This window comes from Bubalus kerabau, chromosome 18 (assembly GCF_029407905.1).
Source record: "Bubalus kerabau isolate K-KA32 ecotype Philippines breed swamp buffalo chromosome 18, PCC_UOA_SB_1v2, whole genome shotgun sequence".
Taxonomy (NCBI): domain Eukaryota; kingdom Metazoa; phylum Chordata; class Mammalia; order Artiodactyla; family Bovidae; genus Bubalus; species Bubalus kerabau.
In genome coordinates, this window is record NC_073641.1 from 7,624,706 (window position 1) to 7,645,468 (window position 20,763).

The 20,763-nt window shown below is 43.8% G+C and overlaps 1 protein-coding gene across 2 annotated transcripts in view; it reads left to right on the top strand.

Moving 5' to 3' along the window:
• The first annotated feature begins 6,928 nt into the window (after positions 1–6,928).
• Positions 6,929–20,763, top strand: part of NSG2 (neuronal vesicle trafficking associated 2) — a 70,648-nt gene continuing 56,813 nt past the window's right edge. For both annotated transcript variants that reach the window (XM_055554741.1, XM_055554742.1), the window contains exons 1-2: positions 6,929–7,416; positions 8,320–8,470. In XM_055554741.1, the coding sequence (XP_055410716.1) occupies positions 7,082–7,416; positions 8,320–8,470 (486 nt within the window). In that variant the 5' untranslated portion in view covers positions 6,929–7,081. The remainder of the gene's footprint in view (positions 7,417–8,319; positions 8,471–20,763) is intronic.

Here is a 20,763-nt window from a genome sequence, read left to right on the forward strand (position 1 = left end):
ATGATCTTTGTATTTTGAATGTTGAGTTTTAAGCCAACTTTTTCACTCTCCTATTTCACTTTCATCAAGAGGCTTTTTAGTTCTTCTTCAGTTTCTGCCATTAGGGTGGTGTCATCTGCATATCTGAGGTTATTGATATTCCTCCCAGCCATCTTGATTCCAGCTTGTGCTTCATCCAGCCTGGCATTTCACATGATGAGCTCTGCATAGAAGTTAAATAAGCGGGGTGACAATATACAGCCTTGATGTACTCCTTTCCCAATTTTGAACCAGTCTGTTGTTTCGTGTCTGGTTCTGTTGCTTCTAGTTCTGCATACATTTCTCAGGAAGAAGGTAAGGTGGTCTGGTATTCCCATCTCTTTAAGAATTTCCCACAGTTTCTTGTGATTTACACAGTCAAATTCTTTAGCATAGTCAATGAAGCAGATTTTTTTTTTAAATTCCGTTGCTTTTTCTATGATGCAGCAGATGTTAGCAATTTGATCTGCCTTTTCCAAATCCAGCTTGTACATCTGGAAGTTCACAGTTCATGTACTGCTGAAGCCTAGCTTGAAGGATTTTGAGCATTATCTTGCTATATGTGAAATGAGTGCAGTTGTATGAAAATTTGAACATTTTTTGGCATTGTCCTTCTTTGGGATTGGAATGAAAACTGACCTTTTCTAGTCCTGTGACCACTGCTGAGTTCTTGAAATTTGCTGGCATATTGAGTGCAGCAGTTTAACAGCATTGTCTTTTAGGATTTGAAATAGCTCAACTGGAATTCCATCACCTCCACTAGTTCTGTTTGTAGTGATATTTCTTAAGGCCCCCTTAATGTTACACTTCTGGATGTCTGGCTCTAGGTGAGTGACCACACCATTGTGGTTATCTGGGTCATTAGGATTGTTTTTGTACAGCTTTTCTGTGTATTCTTGCCACCTCTTCTTAATATCTTCTGCTTCTGTTAGGTCCATACCATTTCTGTCCTTTATTGTGCCCATCTTTGCATGAAATGTTCCTTTGGTATCTCTAATTTTCTCGAAAAGATTTCTAGTCTTTCCCATTCTATTGTTTTCCTGTGTTTGGAAGAGTAAAATACAAACTAGGGTTTGTATTTACAATGTTTGCAATTACATTTTATACAGACAAGAATTCAAATCATGAAACATTAATTATGATTAATAGGTTATTTTACATCTATAAGCAAAACCTATAAGATGTGGCATCAAGGAGAAATATCACAACAGTAATGGAAAATAGAAACACCCCTCTCTCATTTCTTGATAGATAAATAAGTAAAAAACCATGAGAGTATAGAAGATTTGAATAACTTAAGGAAGAGACTTGACTTAATAGTTATGTATAATAATCTGTATTTATATAGAATATAAAAGCTTCCCTGATGGCTCAAACAGTAAAGCATCTGCCTGAAATGTGGGAGACCCGGGTTCAATTCCTGGGTTGGGAAGATCCTCTGGAGAAGGAAATGGAAATCCACTCCAGCACTCTTGCCAGGAAAATCCCATGGACGGAGTAGCCTGATAGGCTACAGTCCATGGGGTCGCAGAGTTGGACATGACTGAGTGACTTTCCACACAGTCCACACATATAGAATATGATTTCTTTCCTTATGCTCAGAGGATTTTAGCTGAAATAGTTCATATTTTAGGCTACAAAGAAAATTTAATACATTCCCCAAAGCAGAAAATATACAGAAAACAGTCTTGGACTACATGCAGTGAAACTAGAAACTAGTCTCAAGAGATATAAATTAGCAACCATGAAAGTCAAGCATTTAAAAAAATTTTTTTTTCATTTTATGAAACAAAACTCTATTACTGAATGACTTGAGTCAAAGAAGCAAATACTCAGTTATACACTATTTGAAGGAGGATAATAAAAAGCATCACTCATCAGAGATACATTAAAGTAGTAGCATTAATTTCATTCATTATAAAACAGAAAGCAAATCAAAACTAGATATTTATCTGGGGAAGCTCAAAACAGAAAAATGGGATAAAAATAAGGAAGTAAAGAATAAGAAAATAATTTTTAAAAATAAATTGATAGGTTATAAAACTAAAAAAGCCCTGAACGCTAATTATAAAAAATGATTATCTAATAATTGAATAGTAAGAATAAATACTTGTTTTTCACTTATAGGTATTGTTCTATGCAGTGTGTGTGTGTGTGCGCGTGTGTGCGCGCGCGCGCGCTGTGTTTAGTTGCTCAGTCATATCTGACTCTTCGCAACCCCATGGACTGTAGCCCACCAGGCTCCTCTGTCCATGGGGTTTCTCCAGGGAAGCATGCTGGAGTGGGTTGCCATGCCCTCCTCCAGGGGATTTTCCCAACCCAGGGAGCAAACCCAGGCCTCCCGCATTGTAGGCAGATTCTTTACCATCTGGGCCACCAGGGAAGCCCCTGTATATAAAGTGAAAGTGAAAGTGAAGTCGCTCAGTTGTGTCCAACTTTTTGCGACCCCATAGACTGTAGCCCTGCAGGCTCCTTGGTGTATGGAATTCTCTAGGCATGAATACTGGAGTGGGTTACTATTTCCTTCTCCAGGGGATCTTCCTGACCCAGGGATCGAACCTGGGTCTCCCACATTGTAGGCAGACGCTTTACCATCTGAGCTACCAAGGAAGGCTTTCTTCATATATATATACATACATATGTATATATATTCAGTGATCAATGCAAAGAAATAGAGGAAAACAACAGAATGGGAAAAACTAGGGATCTCTTCAAGAAAATTAGATACCAAAGGAACATTTCATGCAAAGATGAGCTCGATAAAGGACAGAAATGGTATGGCCCTAACAGAAGCAGAAGATATTAAGAAGAGATGGCAAGAATACACAGAAGAACTGTACAAAAAAGATCTTCATGGCCCAGATAATCACAATGGTGTGATCACTGACCTAGAGCCAGACATCCTGGAATGTGAAGTCAAGTGGGCCTTAGAAAGCATCACTACGAACAAAGCTAGTGGAGGTGATGGAATTCCAGTGGAGCTATTTCAAGTCTTGAAAGATGAGGCTGTGCAAGTGCTGCATTCAATATGCCAGCAAATTTGGAAAACTCAGCAGTGGCCACAGGACTGGAAAAGGTCAGTTTTCATTCCAATCCCAAAGAAAGGCAATGCCAAAGAATGCTCAAACTACCGCACAATTGCACTCATCTCACACGCTAGTAAAGGAATGCTCAAAATTCTCCAAGCCAGGCTTCAGCAATATGTGAACTGTGAACTTCCTGATGTTCAAGCTGGTTTTAGAAAAGGCAGAGGAACCAGAGATCAAATTGCCAACATCCGCTGGATCATAGAAAAAGCAAGAGAGTTCCAGAAAAACATCTATTTCTGCTTTATTGACTATGCCAAAGCCTTTGACTGTGTGGATCACAATAAACTGTGGAAAATTCTGAAAGAGATGGGAATACCAGACCACCTGACCTGCCTCTTGAGAAATCTGTATGCAGGTCAGGAAGCAACAGTTAGAACTGGCCATGGAACAACAGACTGGTTACAAATAGGAAAAGGAGTACGTCAAGGCTGTATATTGTCACCGTGTTTATTTAACCTCTATGCAGAGTACATCATGAGAAACGCTGGACTGGAAGAAGCACAAGCTGGAATCAAGATTGCCCGGAGAAATATCAATAACCTCCGATATGCAGATGACACCACCCTTATGGCAGAAAGTGAAGAGGAACTCAAAAGCCTCTTGATGAAAGTGAAAGTGGAGAGTGAAAAAGTTGGCTTAAAGCTCAACATTCAGAAAACGAAGATCATGGCCTCCGGTCCCACCACTTCATGGGAAATAGATGGGGAAACAGTGGAAACAGTGTCAGACTTTATTTTTCTGGGCTCCAAAATCACTACAGATGGTGACTGCAGCCATGAAATTAAAAGATGCTTACTCCTTGGAAGGAAAGTTATGACCAACCTAGATAGCATATTCAAAAGCAGAGACATTACTTTGTCAACAAAGGTCCATCTAGTCAAGGCTATGGTTTTTCCAGTGGTCATGTATGGATGTGAGAGTTGGACTGTGAAGAAGGCTGAGCGCTGAAGAATTGATGCGTTTCAACTGTGGTGTTGGAGAAGATTCTTGAGAGTCCCTTGGATTGCAAGGAGATCCAACCAGTCCATTCTGAAGGAGATCAGCCCTGGGATTTCTTTGGAAGGAATGATGCTAAAGCTGAAACTCCAGTACTTTGGCCACCTCATGAAAAGAGTTGACTCATTGGAAAAGACTCTGATGCTGGGAGGGATTGGGGGCAGGAGGAGAAGGGGACGACAGAGGATGAGATGGCTGGATGGCATCACTGACTCGATGGACATGAGTCTCAGTGAACTCCGGGAGTTGGTGATGGACAGGGAGGCCTGGCGTGCTGCGATTCATGGGGTTGCAAAGAGTCGGACACAACTGAGCGACTGATCTGATCTGATCTAATGTATATATATAGCAATAATTCACAGGGTCATTATACTTATCCAATCTTTATAATGACCCTGTGAATTATTGCTAGTACCCTCAATTTACAATGAGGACATTGAGGCATAGAGAGATTAGGTAACTTTTACCTAAAATCAGAAATATAGCAAGTGACAGAGCTGAGATTTAATCTCACCTGCCTCTTTTGAGTCAGGTCAGTTTCTCTGTAATCCTTCGACCCTTCAGTAACCAGTTGTCATAGTGATGTCATCACTAGCATTGTTTTTTGAGACAGACCAGAAGGATGATCTTGGGGGTCAGGGAAGATGTGGTACTGACTTCTTCACTGTTGAACCTAAGTTTCATGACTTTGATCTCATTGGGGTCAAACTTGGGCAGCATGACAGAGGCACCTGGTATCAGATAAACCCAGATGTGGGAGGAGAGAAGAAAGTTGCAGTGTGACCTCCTCTGAGCTGAAAGCCGAAAGCCTGACCCAGTACCTCTGTGTTCCATTTCCTGCCTGCCTTCTTTTGGGCTACTTGAACTTTTTTTTTTTTTTTGTATTTCATTTAAACTTATATGTCACATTTTGGACTTTACCTTTTGGTATGTTTTGGTTATGCTAGGGGTTACAATAAGCATAATCAAATTTTTACAGTTTAATTGGAATCAATACTTTACCACTTCCAGTGGAATACAGAAATAATACCATCAGATTGGCCCCTTTACGCTTCACTTACTGTCTTATATACTACATCTACATATACATACTTGGAGAACCTCATGACAAAATATCATTATTTTTGTTGTCAATTGTCAAACATCTTTTCCAGGGCTCTACAAGAGAATAATTGTCCATTATATTAAACACCCCTCATACCATTCTCCAACAAGGGGCTTCTCTACATCACTACAGACCCCAATTTCTTTCTGCACCCTCTCTCCTGGCCTCAAATATCAAGAATCCTTGATTTTACACGAGGCAGGCCCTTATCCTGGACCTTACTAAACTCTCAGGTCCTGTGGTTTTCTACTTGCGACTCTGTTATAAGTTGTGTTAAAGGGACTTCCCTTTTCCTTTGGAGGCAGCAGTAATAGGATCAAGTACAAGTGTTCACTGGAGAAAGCAATGGCACCCCACTCCAGTACTCTTGTCTGGAAAATCCCATGGACGGAGGAGCCTGGTAGGCTGCAGTCCATGGGGTCGCTAAGAGTCGGACACGACTGAGCGACTTCCCTTTCACTTTTCACTTTCATGCATTGGAGAAGGAAATGCCAACCCACTCCAGTGTTCTTGCCTGGAGAATCCTAGGGACAGGGGAGCCTGGTGGGCTGCTATCTATGGGGTTGCACAGAGTTGGACACGACTGAAGTGACTTAGCAGCAGCAGCAGCAAACAAGTGTTCACAGTTGCTTCCATTATGTTGCCCTTAGTGCCTGCACCTGAAGATCACTCAGGTCTTTGGAAAAGCAGGGAATGGAGGGCTCACATTTATTGGAATACCTCCCTCTTATATGTATGCATTCTTCTATTAATAGAAGTGTCCTACTCAGCTCTGATGCAATATAGCCTCTATTGTCCCAGAAACATCTCTTTTTCTATACACAAACACACACTCACACACACCCACTTCATTCCTAAACAGTACAGGTAATATATGTGTCTTCTCCTGGCATTTTAACTAGGAGAGTGTATGCTATGCTCCATATGTGAACACCAACCAAGGTGACCAAATAATTTATTGTGCAAGCTGGGATACTTTTGACAGTGAAAGAGGATGCTATTACTTACACCGAGACCTTTATGAAGTACATCATAAACAGCATTGCAGCTGGGAATGAATGGCCAGTGGTGATGTGGATACGTCTGGGAAGAACTAGTGGAAACAGTCTTGACCTCAGAGGATTGAAAGGGCATGTAAGAGCAATCTCCAGGGATGAAACAGTTCAACCATTCAGAACCCTGTCCCTGAGCTGAAAGGGGCTTCCTTGAGTGCAAAATCTTCTCATATTCACAATCGCTTGGCAAGGGAGATGTTATTATACCCACATCAGAGATAAAGAAGGCTTGGAGAGGGAATTCAAAATGTCGCCATAGCCGGAACTTCATAGAACTGACTCCAGCACTTTTCCCTCTCTGATTCCGGACACCAACCTAGAATCTCTGTAATGTGGACTGCATACAAACTGACAGCAGTGGATCAGGGTTCAGATACCTGGTGCTCTGCTAGCTCTGTGACCTTAGCTGACCTGCATGGTCACAGCATTGTGAGAAAAAGTGCTTATGTTTATGCACTGCTAGTCATACACCTTGCTCTGAGCTAAATGCTTTCTGCAAGTTATCACATTCCACTTCACTCTAACCCCATCATGTAGGCACTATTAGAAATCACAATTTGCAAATGAGAGAAATAGTCTGAAATAACCTGGAAAAGGGCCCAAGGCATGGGAGATAATAAATATTAGTTCTTCTTTCCATACACAGGTCAGAGCACGGTGTTAAGTCCTGAACAATTTTGTGTTTCATAATATTGTCCTGGAAAATCTTCGGAGTGGTCCCTTTTCCTAATGAATATGCAGCCTCCTCCAGTTTTTCTAAAGGCTTAAGGGTTGCTTGTATAATAAGCCAGTGCCTATTAATTTCTTTTTTTTTTTTAATGGCCAGAATCCCTCCCACTTTCTTGAAACCATTTTGTCCCATGCTGTGGTTGTGGCCATGCATGAGAAACAGCAGGTGGTGCCAGATGACAGATGGTGTGGGAGCCCGTTTCCCGGTGGGAGGGGGCGCGAGCGAGCGAGCGAGCAAGCAAGCGGCAGACAGCTGCCAGGAGCCCGCTCGCTGGCGCCTCGCTCTCAGAAGCTCCCAACCAGACGCACGCAAGGCGCTGTCCTTTCAGCACCACAAGCTCCGGCTGAGGAGGCAGGACTCCTGGCCGTCCTCCTCCTCTTCAAACTGGTTTGAATCTGCTCTGACCCCCAAGAGTGCTGCACAGTAAGTAGGCATTTGTTTTTGCTATAACCACTCCCCAGTATCCTCCAACCCTTGCCCATCCCTTTCACCCCCACAACAACCCTATTTTGTCTACTAACGTTCCAATCAGCAGGATTGACAAGAAAAATTCAGTTGTGCTGGGCTTCTGGGGGTGGGGTGGGAACACCGTTTGACTTCCAAGGGAGCTGGAAAGAAATAAATGTGATTTGTTTATTTAGTTGGCAATCTTACAATACGGGGGTTGCTAACTTTCCGTGGAACCAAAAAATAAAAAAAATAAAAAATGGCCCTTTGCTATTGAGGAAATGGAGGCATTCCATGGCTGAATAACAGGATCAGGTTCAAGCCAGTCCTTTTTTGTTTTAAGAAATTGTATCTCCTGTACAACCTACATATTGTGTAAAAGGGTATACTACACATAGAGGCATTAAATATATTTATTGTATTTTAGGGAGATTAATGGGGGAAGAACACAATATAATAAAATAGCTATCAAGATGGTAAGGTGAAATTTATCATTCTGCAGGATGACCCAGAATAATAGGATTTATTTTTTTTCACTAAGAATTAGCTTTCCACTGAGATTATGTGATTATGTTAGCTCTGGTGTCTTGGCTATATTTTTAAGGTTGTATATTTTGTGTATAAGACTGGGATTTTCCTTGAGTTTCTCAAATTTGAAAGCTGGTAAGTGCCATAGGCAGGTGGCATTTCTTGATGATTAAAGAAGTTTTCCTGGATAATAGGGATCATGTCAGGAAATCTAGCGGAAGACAGATGACTGATGTCTACACTGAAGCCGCCAGAGTGGAGCTGTTGAGGGCAGCGCTGTCTTCTCCGTCGTCAGCCCTCTCTTTCCTGCCTCTCTCCCCACTGTAACTAGAATTCTACTGCTTGTCTTAGGTCTGGGAAGAAAGACGTCAGAATGGTGAAGCTGAACAGTAACCCCAGTGAGAAGGGAGCCAAACCACCGTCGGTTGAGGACGGCTTCCAGACCGTCCCTCTCATCACGCCCCTGGAGGTTAATCACTTACAGCTGCCTGCTCCGGAAAAGGTAAAGCAGGTGCCCTGGTCCTCATCAGCAGCCCCCGTGCTCCCCCATCTCAGGAAATAAAGCAGCAAGAAAATCCCACCTCCCTCAGACCCTTTCATTCCCTTATCAGCCAAATACGTTCCCTTTCTTGTAAAATGTAGTTATTCCTTCTAGAGACATGACACCTCCTGTGTTGTTTCAGATTTATGGTAAGTGCTTATTCATGTTTTTGTTCACATATGTAGGCAAAAAAATTAATCTTTCTTTTAAAAAGTTTTATCACAGTGGATGAATACTAATAAGCTTCTAGATTTGAAGAAAAAGAAAATGGTCTTGATTATTTGAGGAAGGTCTTTTAAAAATTGAGTACTACAAATCTGAGGGCAGAGAATTGGATTCAATCCAATAAGCATTTAGTTTGCACCTGCTAAAGCCATGTTCCTACCCTGGAAGTTAGTTATAAAAAAACACACATTACAAAATCCCTCATCAATATAAGACTTAAATTAATATAAAGCATCATGGTAAATGCAATGCCTGAGCATTATGAAGATTGTGAGATCGGGGTGGAAACAGCTAAATTCTGTTGTGGCAGAGAGGGAACTGGGAGGACAGGTTAGGTCAGCTGCAGAGGGGAACGTTTGAAATTGGCTTTTAAAGGTGAGTAAAATCCTCCCAGGTAGGCCATTGGACGGAAAGACATTTAAGGCAAAGGGCACAAATGTGCAAAGCATGGAGAGCTTTTGGAAAATAGCATGACTGGAATAGAGTGTTTTTGGGGAGGCGTGGCTGGAAAGGAGTGACTGGCTAATGGCACATCTCCTGACATGGGAGTAGTCCATGAAGAATGGAGGCGAGCATTTATACCAAAGCGGGGCAGTTATCCTATGAGCACAGGCGGGAGAAGTGATATTAAGAGCCCTCTGAGAGAACTTGGGGTTTTATAATGTGAGCTTTTGCATGCCATAAGAGATAGATTAGGAGGCAAATGATGAAGTTCCCTAGCTGAAGAGTGAATGGATCATTCCATTTGTTTGATTTTCTCATTGGCATCTCCAGGAGGGCATTGTTTGTCTTAACCAATTGGCTCTATCCAATGAACAGAAGAGAAGCCAAAGCTAGATAAAGGGCCTGGCTGATTGGCTGAGGGTTGAGTCATCTGTTTTGAAAGTGCAGAGGTTGTCAATATGAAAATATGCATAGGGGTTCCAGAAATAATCACTGAGCCATCCTGAGAAACTGATAAGGCCCTTTGAAAATAAAATTTGCTAACAGGCAGTTAACACTGTTACTGTGAAGGAGTAATATGAATTGGGTATTGGTTACCTGTATAGCAGAGGTTCTCAGTTTGTGACTGTATATTAGAGTTAACTGGGGAACCTTGGAAAATCTTGATACCTAGGCCACACCCCAGAACAATTGTATCAGAATTTCTGGGGGGTGAGACCCAAGCATCACTATTAATTAAAACCTTCCCAGGTGGACTCCTGTGTGCCACCAAAGTTGAGAACCACTGCACATTACCCGGGGGTTATACATCCATCCACGGTTTGCAGGCAAAAGGTGGAGGAGGATCAGAGAAATTTGGTGATTTATCCAAACTCACAGAGGAGTAAGTGGCAACGCTGGAATTTGATCACAGATTTAGTGGAAATTGAGGACAAGCAGAGGGGATATTCACTCAAAGTTTTGTGAAGTTTTAGGAAAATCTTTCCCCTGTAGTCTCAAGAATCTTTACGTCCCTGAGAGGCATGCAAGGAAAAGGGACTGGTGAGGTTACCTCTCCCCTTAACTCTACACACACCTGTGGGCCATCCAGAGACATCATGGTCTCTGTCACCCCTTCCTCCTCACCCCATTTCCCACCTCCAAGGACTTCTTTCTCTCCTTGAGACAGGAAATGTGCCTGATAACCACTGAGCCAGTCCAGATGTGCCAAAAAACTGTCCCAAAGCCTGAAGATAAGTACATTGTGGACTTGCAGACATGGAAAGGGAAATCAGTGTATCCCAAAGGGTGAAAATCCTTGAGTGGACACATCCCCCAGGGGCACCTCACAGACTTTGGCAGGTGTCCTTAACAGAGCCTTCATACCAGGTGGACCTCAGTGTCCTCTGTGAAGTGAGGAGGATCACACCTACTTCATAATAGTCAGGGCAGTGTTAGATTTGGCCATATATATACAGCCACAAGAGAATAATAATTATCATTTTCATGTGCTACTTATGGTAGATTTTAAGTCAGAAGTACACACGTACACACAAACACAGAATTTTCTTTCATTCTTTCAGTAGTTAATAGGATCTAATAAAGGAGTTGCTCCTTTAATCCAGTTTTTAAAGATGATGAAACTCAGGCATGGTGGTAAAGTCACTTCCCAACTCCCAGAGTTGGTAAGCCTCCTGGAGGACCCAGAGCCCAGGCAGTGCTGTTCTAGAAACTTCCACCTCAGCAGGAATAGGGGGCCAGCTGGCTCAGCCTCAGCCTCCTCGTGGGTAGAGGGAGCACTCAACCTTACAGGGCTTTAGAGAAGGCGAGGTGAGCTCTGACACATTTGTCAGCTCTCTCATTCAGTCCAGCCAGATGGTGAGGGTTTAAAACTAAAAAGTTATCATAAAGGTGTATATTGGACCCCAATATCATGAGTTTTCTTTCTGAAAATGTAAAATACAGAGTGTGCTTTGGCATGTAATACTGATAATTATTTCTAGATTTGTCCACTGAATACTCTTAGTATGGGATGTGAGCTTCTGGGGGAAAGGTTTTGGAGGCTAAGTGGAGAGGATGAGTATGTCTGAAGCCCTTGCTCTGGGCTAGAAAGGGGCCATGCAGGGCATTCACAGCTATGGTTTCAGTTAATCTTTCCAGCAACCCTATGAGGTGGGTGTTAGTGCACCCATTTCACTGGTGGAGAAACTGAGGCTTGTATCAATAGACTTGCCCAAGCTTCACAGAGAGAGTGGAAGAGCTGAGTTTGGAAGCCCAGTTCCCCTGACACCTCATTTTCCCCTTCTGCACCTTGCTGCCTTCAATAACGAGAAACTTCCCACCCCAGGCAGTGCTTCCTCAGACTCTACATCCCTACATCCCTTCATCCCTGGCTGAGGGTCCTTGTTGAACTCTCTTGGGCCTGCAGGTAAGGCCTGAGGCCATCCTGGAAAGACAGAATCATAGCCTCCAGTGCTCCCTCCCGCCCCAGTACTAGAGGAGCTGTGCCTGCCTTAGGAGAGGAGGCCTCGTGCCTGTTCCCCCACCTCTTCTATCACTCTGATCAGTCCTCCACACCACACCTGTGGTAGTGCCCCCAGAGCTGTGATCAGTCCTTCTCCCTTGGAAAGCATTTCTAGTGCTCCCCACAGGGTACAGTCCTCCCCACAGGGTACAGTCCTCTCCACAGGGTACAGTCCTCCCCGCAGGGTACAGTCCTCAAATCCTGGCCCTGACACTCCAGGTCCTCCATCACCTGCCCCACTGGCTTCCATTCTTACCACTTCTCACTTTGTACCTTGAACACCAGCATGGCAGAGCTACCTCGAGCCATTGATCTCAACCAGGGGGTGACTCCCCTCCCTGCTAGAGGGACATTTGGCTGTGTCTGGAGACACTTTTTGGTTGTGACAATAAGGGGGGGGTGCTTTGGGCCAGGAATGCCGGTAAATGCCCTACAATGCACAAAATGCCACCCCTGAAGGACTGTCCTGCCCAAAATGTCTACAGTGCCGAGGCTGAAAAACTAGCCCTGGGATTTTCCATACTCTCCAGGGTGTTTCTTGCTCCCTCCTCCTTGCCCATGCCATCCCTTCTGCCCAGAATGCCCTGCTTGTCCCTTTTCCTGTCTGATAAGCCAGTGCTCATGGCAGCTCGAAGCCCGGTTCAGAGGGCAGCTCTCCTGGACACCCTCCCAAGCCGCTCATAATTATAGCTAAGGTTATACTTACTATGCTGGAAGGAACTCACTCATTCTTTCATTCACTCATCCAGCATTTCTATGGGGCACCTTCTATGTGCTGGGCAGTACGTTAGGCTACACATACACAGTCAGGAAAAGTCAGGCATGATCATTTCTTTCATGGGGCTTCTAGTCCTGGTGGGAAAGAGGGTCTTCAAACAGGCCAGCACACAAATAGAAGTTCAGAGATGCAACTTGCAAGAAGGGCTACTAAGGAAAGAGTAAGGTGCTAGATTGTAAAGGCTAAGACTTAAGAGGGCTTAATTATGGTGGAACAGTGGTCAGGGAAGGTCCTTCTGAAGAATCAGCCCTGGCTGAGAGCTGGAGGGTGGGTGGGGGAGTGAGGGGGGTAGAGGCAGAGGGGTCAGCATGCGGACAGGCCCCGAGGGGAGGAGAAGGACAGTCAGGGGGTCGAGTTGCCTGGGTGAACTGAGTGGGGTCGATGTGGCACGCGAGGTGCAGTGGACGCCAGTTCACATGGTACATTTTCGGAAGGGGTTTAAAGAAGTCGAGTAACAGAATCAGATTTCTACTTTAGGAAGATTCCTCTGGCTGCTGTGGGGTACCCTACGGCCCGGTCTCTTCTTCCTCCTTTCTTCCAATCCATCTTCCAAACGAGGCAGCACCAGAGAAATTTCCCCCAAATAGAGACTACTGGGTTTCCAGCTGCACCCTCCCCTCCATGAGTCAGGGAAGAGAAGAGCGGCGGGCAGGAGATCAACTAGAAAGTCTCTGCTGTTTGTGATTGGCACAGAAATGGGGAGATGGGCAGACTGATTACGACAGTGCTGGGTCAGCCCTGAGGAGCTTTGCCCACTAGGCCTGAGGGTCCTGGCTCCGTCTCATCTTTGTAGCCTTGGTTCTGGCATATGGTGGGAAACCGGAAATGATGGCTGAATGAGACCCCCGGCCCCTTGCCTGGTGTAAAGGTAGGCTTAGCTAATCCATTTAAATCTATGCAGTTTGGTAGCTCCCTCCAGGCCATGGGAGCAAGCTCTTGAGAAGTTGGGACATCAGTCTGTAGACACCAAACTCCAGGATGTGCCTTTGGTTTATTTACGTGACCACGATAACCCAGATAACTGCACAATTCCTCTATGAGGTCATGACCACTATGTCCATATGAAAACAGGCTCAGAGAAGTAAAATACTATCCTAGGATACACCAAAAGAAAACAGTGCAACCAAGATCTGCACCCAGGAGTCTGGGAAATGCCAGCTAAAGGATGGTTATTCCCCTGAAAGCAAGCCAGATAGGCACAATGCTCCTTGGCAAAGGCCCAGATGAATCATGTATTCAGCAAAGCCAGCTGCGGGGCTCTAGGCAGTTTGCTACTTTCCTTTCCTTTCTCCTGATTACTAAATCTTTACACGTCCCACAGGAGGCTGGCTCACCTGCCTGTGGGAGGAAAGGAATGCAGGCCTTAAAAGATCAGTTATTAATGTTTGGCACACTTCACATTTTGTGTGGTAGACCACATGTGCTCTGTTGTCCTAGAGACTTGTATGCAAATCTCAGCTAAACTATTCATGTACTGTGTGGCTTTAGGCATGTTGCTTGGTGTCTCTGGGCCCTTTTTTTCCTTTTCTGTGAAATGAGCATAATCGCTACCTAACAGGGTTACTGTGAGGAAACAAGTCAAAATTGTCTAATGACACAAACATGGGGCTCATTGACAGTTTCCTTCCTCTCCTTGGATATTCAGACTGTGTCTCCCCAAAGTGACATTTCTGGAGGATGACTATAAAAGTAAAACTTGCTGAGAAGGATGGGGTTTCAATGGTGGAGGTTCAGGGTTCGATGGGGCAGATCTGGAAAGAAAGGAGCAAAGGAGACGCTGCTCCTGTCACTGAGTCCTGTATGCCTTCTTGGTCTTTGTCGTGGCTTCACCAGAGGATTTATCTTTCTCCCTGATACACAGGATCAGAGAACCAGCAGCCTTTCCCTGGGAAGCAGAAAATGCACACCCCTGCAGATTCCAGGCTGATAGAGCCCCCTTGTTCTGCTCTTCAGGGGCTCACAAGAGGCAGATTGTGCATCACCCCAAATTGGGGCAAAGGCTCTGACTAGGTGATTCCAACAAATAGACAGAAAGTGACCAATAAGCAGGTTGAAAATTCTCTATAATTTAAAACATAATAATTTTAAATGGAACATAACATTTTACATATCTGATTGGCAAAAAATAAATAAATAAATAAATAAAGTGATAATGCCTTGTGTTGCTAACGCTAGGGGAAAGCAGATCTTCTTGTTGCACTCCAGTTGGTTATATAATTTGATGCGGTGGTTTTTAGAGGGTATTTGGAAATTGGTTATAAATTAAAACTGTATATCCCATTTGATTGGTATGTTGCTACTGGCAGCAGAAATTTATCCTACGGATATATTTTTCAAATCTGCAAAGCCATATATGTATGTGGAGATTGGAGTGGTTAAACAAATGTTCTATGAGATTGAAGTGGTTAAATAAACCATAGTGCATGGATGTGGAAAAGTAAGCAATTGTTATAAGGACGAGACAGATTTGCTTGTGTTTGTGCTAATGTGGAAAAAGCAACAGACACGTTGCTCCTTTAAAACAACTTTGAAGAATGTGGCATGGAGCCCCATTTGTGGAAATATGGGTGTATGTTTCATTCTTATAACTCATAAAACAGTCTTGAAAAGACATGCAAAAAACCATCGAATGGTTAGGGACTATGGATGGGGTGGTTGGGGCCCATCTGAAGACTGTATGTATGTATATATATATAATTCTACAAGTTTCATACCTATTATTTTTTACCGTGAGGATATATCAAATTTTATATATCTTTTAATAAATCACTTCCATTTCACAGATGGTGAAGCAATCTTGGAGAGCTGAAGTGCCTTACTTGCTTGTGTTCACGCACAGAGAGACAGCGAGCTAGTGAGCCAGTTCCCCTGTGAGCAAAGGGTGGCCTATACAGAGACACACGCATTGTAACAATGCAGTTGGAATTCGAATCCTAATTCTACAACCTACATGCTGTGTGACCCTGGGCAAGTTTACTAACCACTCTGCTCCTCTGTTTTCTTGTTAAATTGAGGACAGTAGTATCTTCCTTTAAGAAGTGTTTAAAGGGTCAAATGAGAAAGTGCATGTCGAATGTCTATGACAGTACCTGGCACAGGGTATGTGCTTAATGCAAGGTTGTTGTTGTTATTGTTTTTACAATCATCATCATCAATTCAGTCCCATCGTCAGGATCATTTTTCCTGGAGTGCCCAGGGGTGCAAGAAGGGTTGAAGAGTGAGGGGGGCTGAGCTTCTGCCCTGTAGAGGATGGGTCTGGATGGCAGAGCTATGGACCTCGCTGTAGGGACTCCAGCCCAGGCAACTAGCCTCTGCTCAGAGCAGGAGTTGGCAGTCCCTGTGGGACCAATGAAGAGTCCCTCATCTTCCCCAGCTATATGCCTTGTCACAGAGTTGAAGAGTCATAGACTTACTGGGCTAGCCCATCCATATGTGGCCTTCCTGGCCAATATTCCATTCTACCCTGAGTAGTCAAAGGCCCAGCAAGGAAAAGAGATTTGAGCCCACAGACAGAGCCCTGGACTGGGAGTCAGCAGGTCCATACTACGATCTTTGCTGTGTGACCTGCAGCAAATCCCTCCCCCTTTCTGGGCTACCATGTTCCCATCTGTGGATCGGTGGGATTGGACGATACTACCACTAATGTTCTTTGAACACCGATATCTTACTTGTGTTCTGGGGCCCAGGGAGAGACTTAAACCCAAAGAGATGGAGTGTGAGTTGAGGAGTGAGGTGGTAAATGGGAGAAGGTTCCCAGCTCTGTACCCAGGCCCCACTGGGGTAGCTTCACCTTGTCTCTTTAGGTGCAGGATTCACTCATTAGGGCATTCATTCAATAGCATTTATAGAGCATCCGGTGCCACAGGATCAGAGTTTGAGTGCTATGATTTTTGAATGATGGCCTTATCAGTGGGAGTTGATCTGAGCCAGAAGCCCAGGCACAAGCCCATTCGTGGTTATGTGAGGTTGTGCAGTCATTTCTGCTCACTGAGAATCCGGCTCTTGTAAAATGGGGATACTCTCTCCTTCCTCAAAGTGATTGAAAGGATTGTCTGAGATATAGGATGTAAAGCTTTTGGTACAGTGCCAGGCACATAGCAGGTACCTTAAAAATTATAGAAAAGAGCATCATGTTCTTCAGTTTGAATACCAGCTCAACCACTTATCTGTCATTTGGTCATGGGCAAGTGACTGAAGTCTCTGAGGCTAAATTTCCTCATCTGAAAGATGGGCATAATAATGATCTTAAAGGAGAGACATGAAGGTCAGAGAGAATCTATAAGCGGGGGAGTAGGTATGAGACTTTATGAGTACACGTGAGTAGCACTGTGTCTGGCACACAGGAGGTGCTCATAGGCTAGCCGTTCATTGTCCTGCTGCTAACTTCTCTCTTTGCTACAAGAATGAGCTGAAAGGTACAGCTTAGATCTATTTCTGGCCTGTGCCAGTCCAGCTCATAAAAATACAATTATGCTCCTTGTCAGCACTTCTGCACTTTTATTTATTGTTTCTGCCAATCCTAGGGCCTCTTCATGTGGGAACCTCTTCACTATTGATAATCCTGGGAAGTAGTATTTTAAATTTTTATGATCTGTACTTTGCGCCATCTGAACCACCATGTATTATCTGGCCTTGCCAGCGAAGGGGGAATATATCCAGACAAGGGGTCCTTTCGGGATGAATAATTTATCCCATTTTCACAATGCCAATTATGTTAAATTATGTTCTTCATATCAACTGCCAACAGAACAATAGGGACTGATGTATTGATATGAAAAGAAAACAAATTTATTTCTTTGCCTAAATTCAAAACGATATTTGAAAACCAGGAGTTTCATTCTTCCAAGTATCTATAAAACCCTACTTTTAATAAAAACAAGTAGAAAGAATTTTTCCTCCCCCCTCCCCACTTTTTCATTACATTTCAGTTATTAATCAAGCAGCTCAGAGCTCCATTTTGCTCCATTTAGTTTTTTTTTCAACTGCAGAAAATAGAACCTTTTTACCAAATTTGTTTTCTCTCTTCTCTTTCTTTGCATAAGCAAGCTGATTCCTCCAAGGTACAATTAATAATGATTGGCTAACATTTCTTATGCTTTCTCCTTCATAATACTAAAAAAAGTCACTGTTACTATGTCTCCTTTTATAGAAAGGATCTGTTTCTGGCGGCAGTCCACGGGAACAGCACACCACGCTTCATGACATGCCCAATAGCTGGTTGGTTCCAGTAAATGTAGGGCTGTTTTTTCTTGCTCTCTGCATCTCTCCAGTGTATCTCCATTGTGCCAGAGGCTTCTCCTCTAATTGTAATGCCTGCCTGGAAAGCCATTCTCTGGTTTATAAACCTTCCTTAGCTCCTCACTGCTCTCAAGTTCATCTTTAATATGTGACGCAAGGTATGCAGAGCCTCGGCTTACCCCTCACTTCACCCGCTCTGTTCCCAGTCCACTGATTTGGGAGAAAGGCATCGAAACATGTATAATATCATATATGAAATGAAGTGCCAGTCCAGGTTCGATGCATGATACTGGATGCTTGGGGCTGGTGCACTGGGATGACCCAGAGGGATGGTATGGGGAGGGAGGTGCGAGGGGGGTTCAGGATGGGGAACACGTGTACACCCGTGGCAGATTCATGTTGATGTACGGCAAAACCAATACAATACTGTAAAGTAATTAACCTCCAATTAAATAAATTTATATTAAAAAAAAAAAAACAAACTACGTCTTTGTGGTCCTCCCAGGTCCAGCCTCCTGGATGTCTTCTGAATGTTTGCTGGCTGATGCTCTCTTAGTCTAGAAAGCTCTTTTTATTTGGATTTTGGGAGGCAAGAATGGAAGCAAGGAAGATGGTCAGAGCAAATGTTCGTGGAGAGAGGATGATGCTCTGGACTAGGGCAGTATAACTGGACAAATGGGTTTATTTGAGAGAAAGTTTTGAGGAAGCGGAGACTAGTGGTGGTGGGATGGATTTGGAGACTGAAGGGAAGGGAGGGATCATGAGAGACTCCTTTGTATGACTTGACATAAACATGGCTTATCATGCTGCTATTTTTCTTAGCTAGGGAATACACAAGGAAGAGAATGACAAGGGCAAGATGGCTGGGGAAGGTGAGTCAGGGAACCCAAGAGCTTTGCTGTGGACATGATAAATTCAGGTGTGTCTGTCCAAAGGCAGACATCCAGTAGGGTAATCTGAATGCTGAATAGGGTCTGAACTGGAGATGTAAATTTGAGACTTAGGAGAATAAAGATGGAGCTTGAAGTGATAGGAGTAAGAACCTTCAGAAGGAATTTGTAGTAAAGAAGTATCCCATGACCTAACCCTGAGAGATTCTAATGCTTAGAGGTTAAGCAGACTGGGTGGGACTTGAGGAGGAAACTGAGGAGGGATGGTCAGTGAGCAGGAAGAGGACCATGGACCTGGGAGGAGGACCTTTATGGAGGAGTGAGTGAGCAAGCCTGTCAAATATAACTGAGAGGTTGAAAAAGACCAGTCCAGAGGACTGCCCATTTGTTCCAGGCAAACAGACAAAGACCTGCTTTTGATGTGGAGAAGGGCTTCTAATAAGCTAATATTTCCTTGGGGCACAGGTAAAATATTACCTGGGCTGCTTTTGGAGAAAGTATGGCTTAGCTAAAGGGAGGAGCAGATGACTGAGGATGGGCATGGGTTCAGGGGCCCCCTTGTCTGTTGGCCTAGTTTGAACCTGGAGGTTTGGGAAGTATTCTGAAGCCAAAAGAAGTGTTTTCATTAGAAACTCATTCAGAGCATAAGTAACATCGCTTAGGTGTTCAGGGCAAAGCAGGACATGGAGGGCTATGACCCTGACTCTACTAAACTCAGCATCCCTCCTATTACTGTAAATGGTAGCTGGGATACTATATATATATAGTATTATATATGTATGTACTGTATAGTGTACATATATAGTATATATATTTGTTTCAATCATATAATGGAGAAGGCAATGGCACCCACTCCAGTACTCTTGCCTGGAAAGTCTCATGGACAGAGGAGCCTGGTAGGCTGCAGTCCATGTGGTCGCTAAGAGTCGGGCACGACTGAGTGACTTCACTTTCACTTTTCACTTTCATGCATTGGAGAAGGAAATGGCAACCCACTCCAGTGTTCTTGCCTGGAGAATTCCAGGGACGAGGGAGCCTGGTCGGCTGCTGTCTATGGGGTTGCATAGAGTTGGACACAACTGAAGCGACTTAGAAGCAGTAGAAGATCATATAAAAATTATTTCATTTATATTGAACTTGATATAAATGAAATCACGCAGGATATAAAAAAGTGTTTTGCATCAGATTCCTTCAGTTCAGTGTAATGCCTGTGAGATTCACCCATGTGTGTAGCGTTGCTGTGTAATGTTCCATCTTAAGAGTAAACCACAATTTATCCATTCTCCTGTTAATAGACATTTGAGTTGTTCTCAGTTTGGACTATCATGAAAAAAAGTGGTTGTGAACATTTTTGTATGTATCTTTGGGTGGCTCCATCATATTCTGAGGTGATTTTTTTTTTTTTGCTGGTGCCAAGCAAATCTATTGCTTTTGTTATGATTTTAGTACTTGGCCATCTTACTAAATTCTAATAGCTTTTCAGTTCATTTTTCTTGGAACACACTTGTATCAGATAGAAAGCTTTTCACACCAAATATCAGAAAACCCAGCATAAATTGGATTAAGGCCAAAAGAGTAAGATTTGACTCCTCCACCCCTGCCCCATGACTGCAGGGTTCAGTGTGGGTCTGGTTTCAGGCAAGGTATGATCCAGAGGGCAGGATGTCATCAGGGCTCACATCCATTTCTCCAGGTTCCTCTTGACTCTGTCCTCTTTTATATGCTGCCTTTGACCTCATCCTGGCTCCTCCTCGTAGTAGCAACAAATGCATCAACAGTTTCAGAATGAGGTCCTCACTATACAGTCCAGAGGAAGACCATGCTCTTTAGGGAACACTCGTAAAGAGCAAGGAGGCTTCTTCCCCCAACTTCCCAGTCAGTATTGCCTCATATCCTTTTTTTTTTATGTAACCACACCTGACTGGCTTGTCTTATTGGAGAAGAGGACGTAGAGTTAACAATGTGAATGAAGACAGTTGGGATCTGAGGTTGGGAAGAACACCCTCCCCTCCCCATACAAGCCCACTGCCCCAAATAAAAAATAAGCAACTACAGGAGAGCAGCTGAGACAGTGACTTGGGGGCAGGGGAAGGGCCATGCGTGTGCTGGGAGGGCCCAGAGGCAGCAGCTGCACGAATACACGAGTGTAAGTCTCTGAATCTTCCATGTAGGTCTG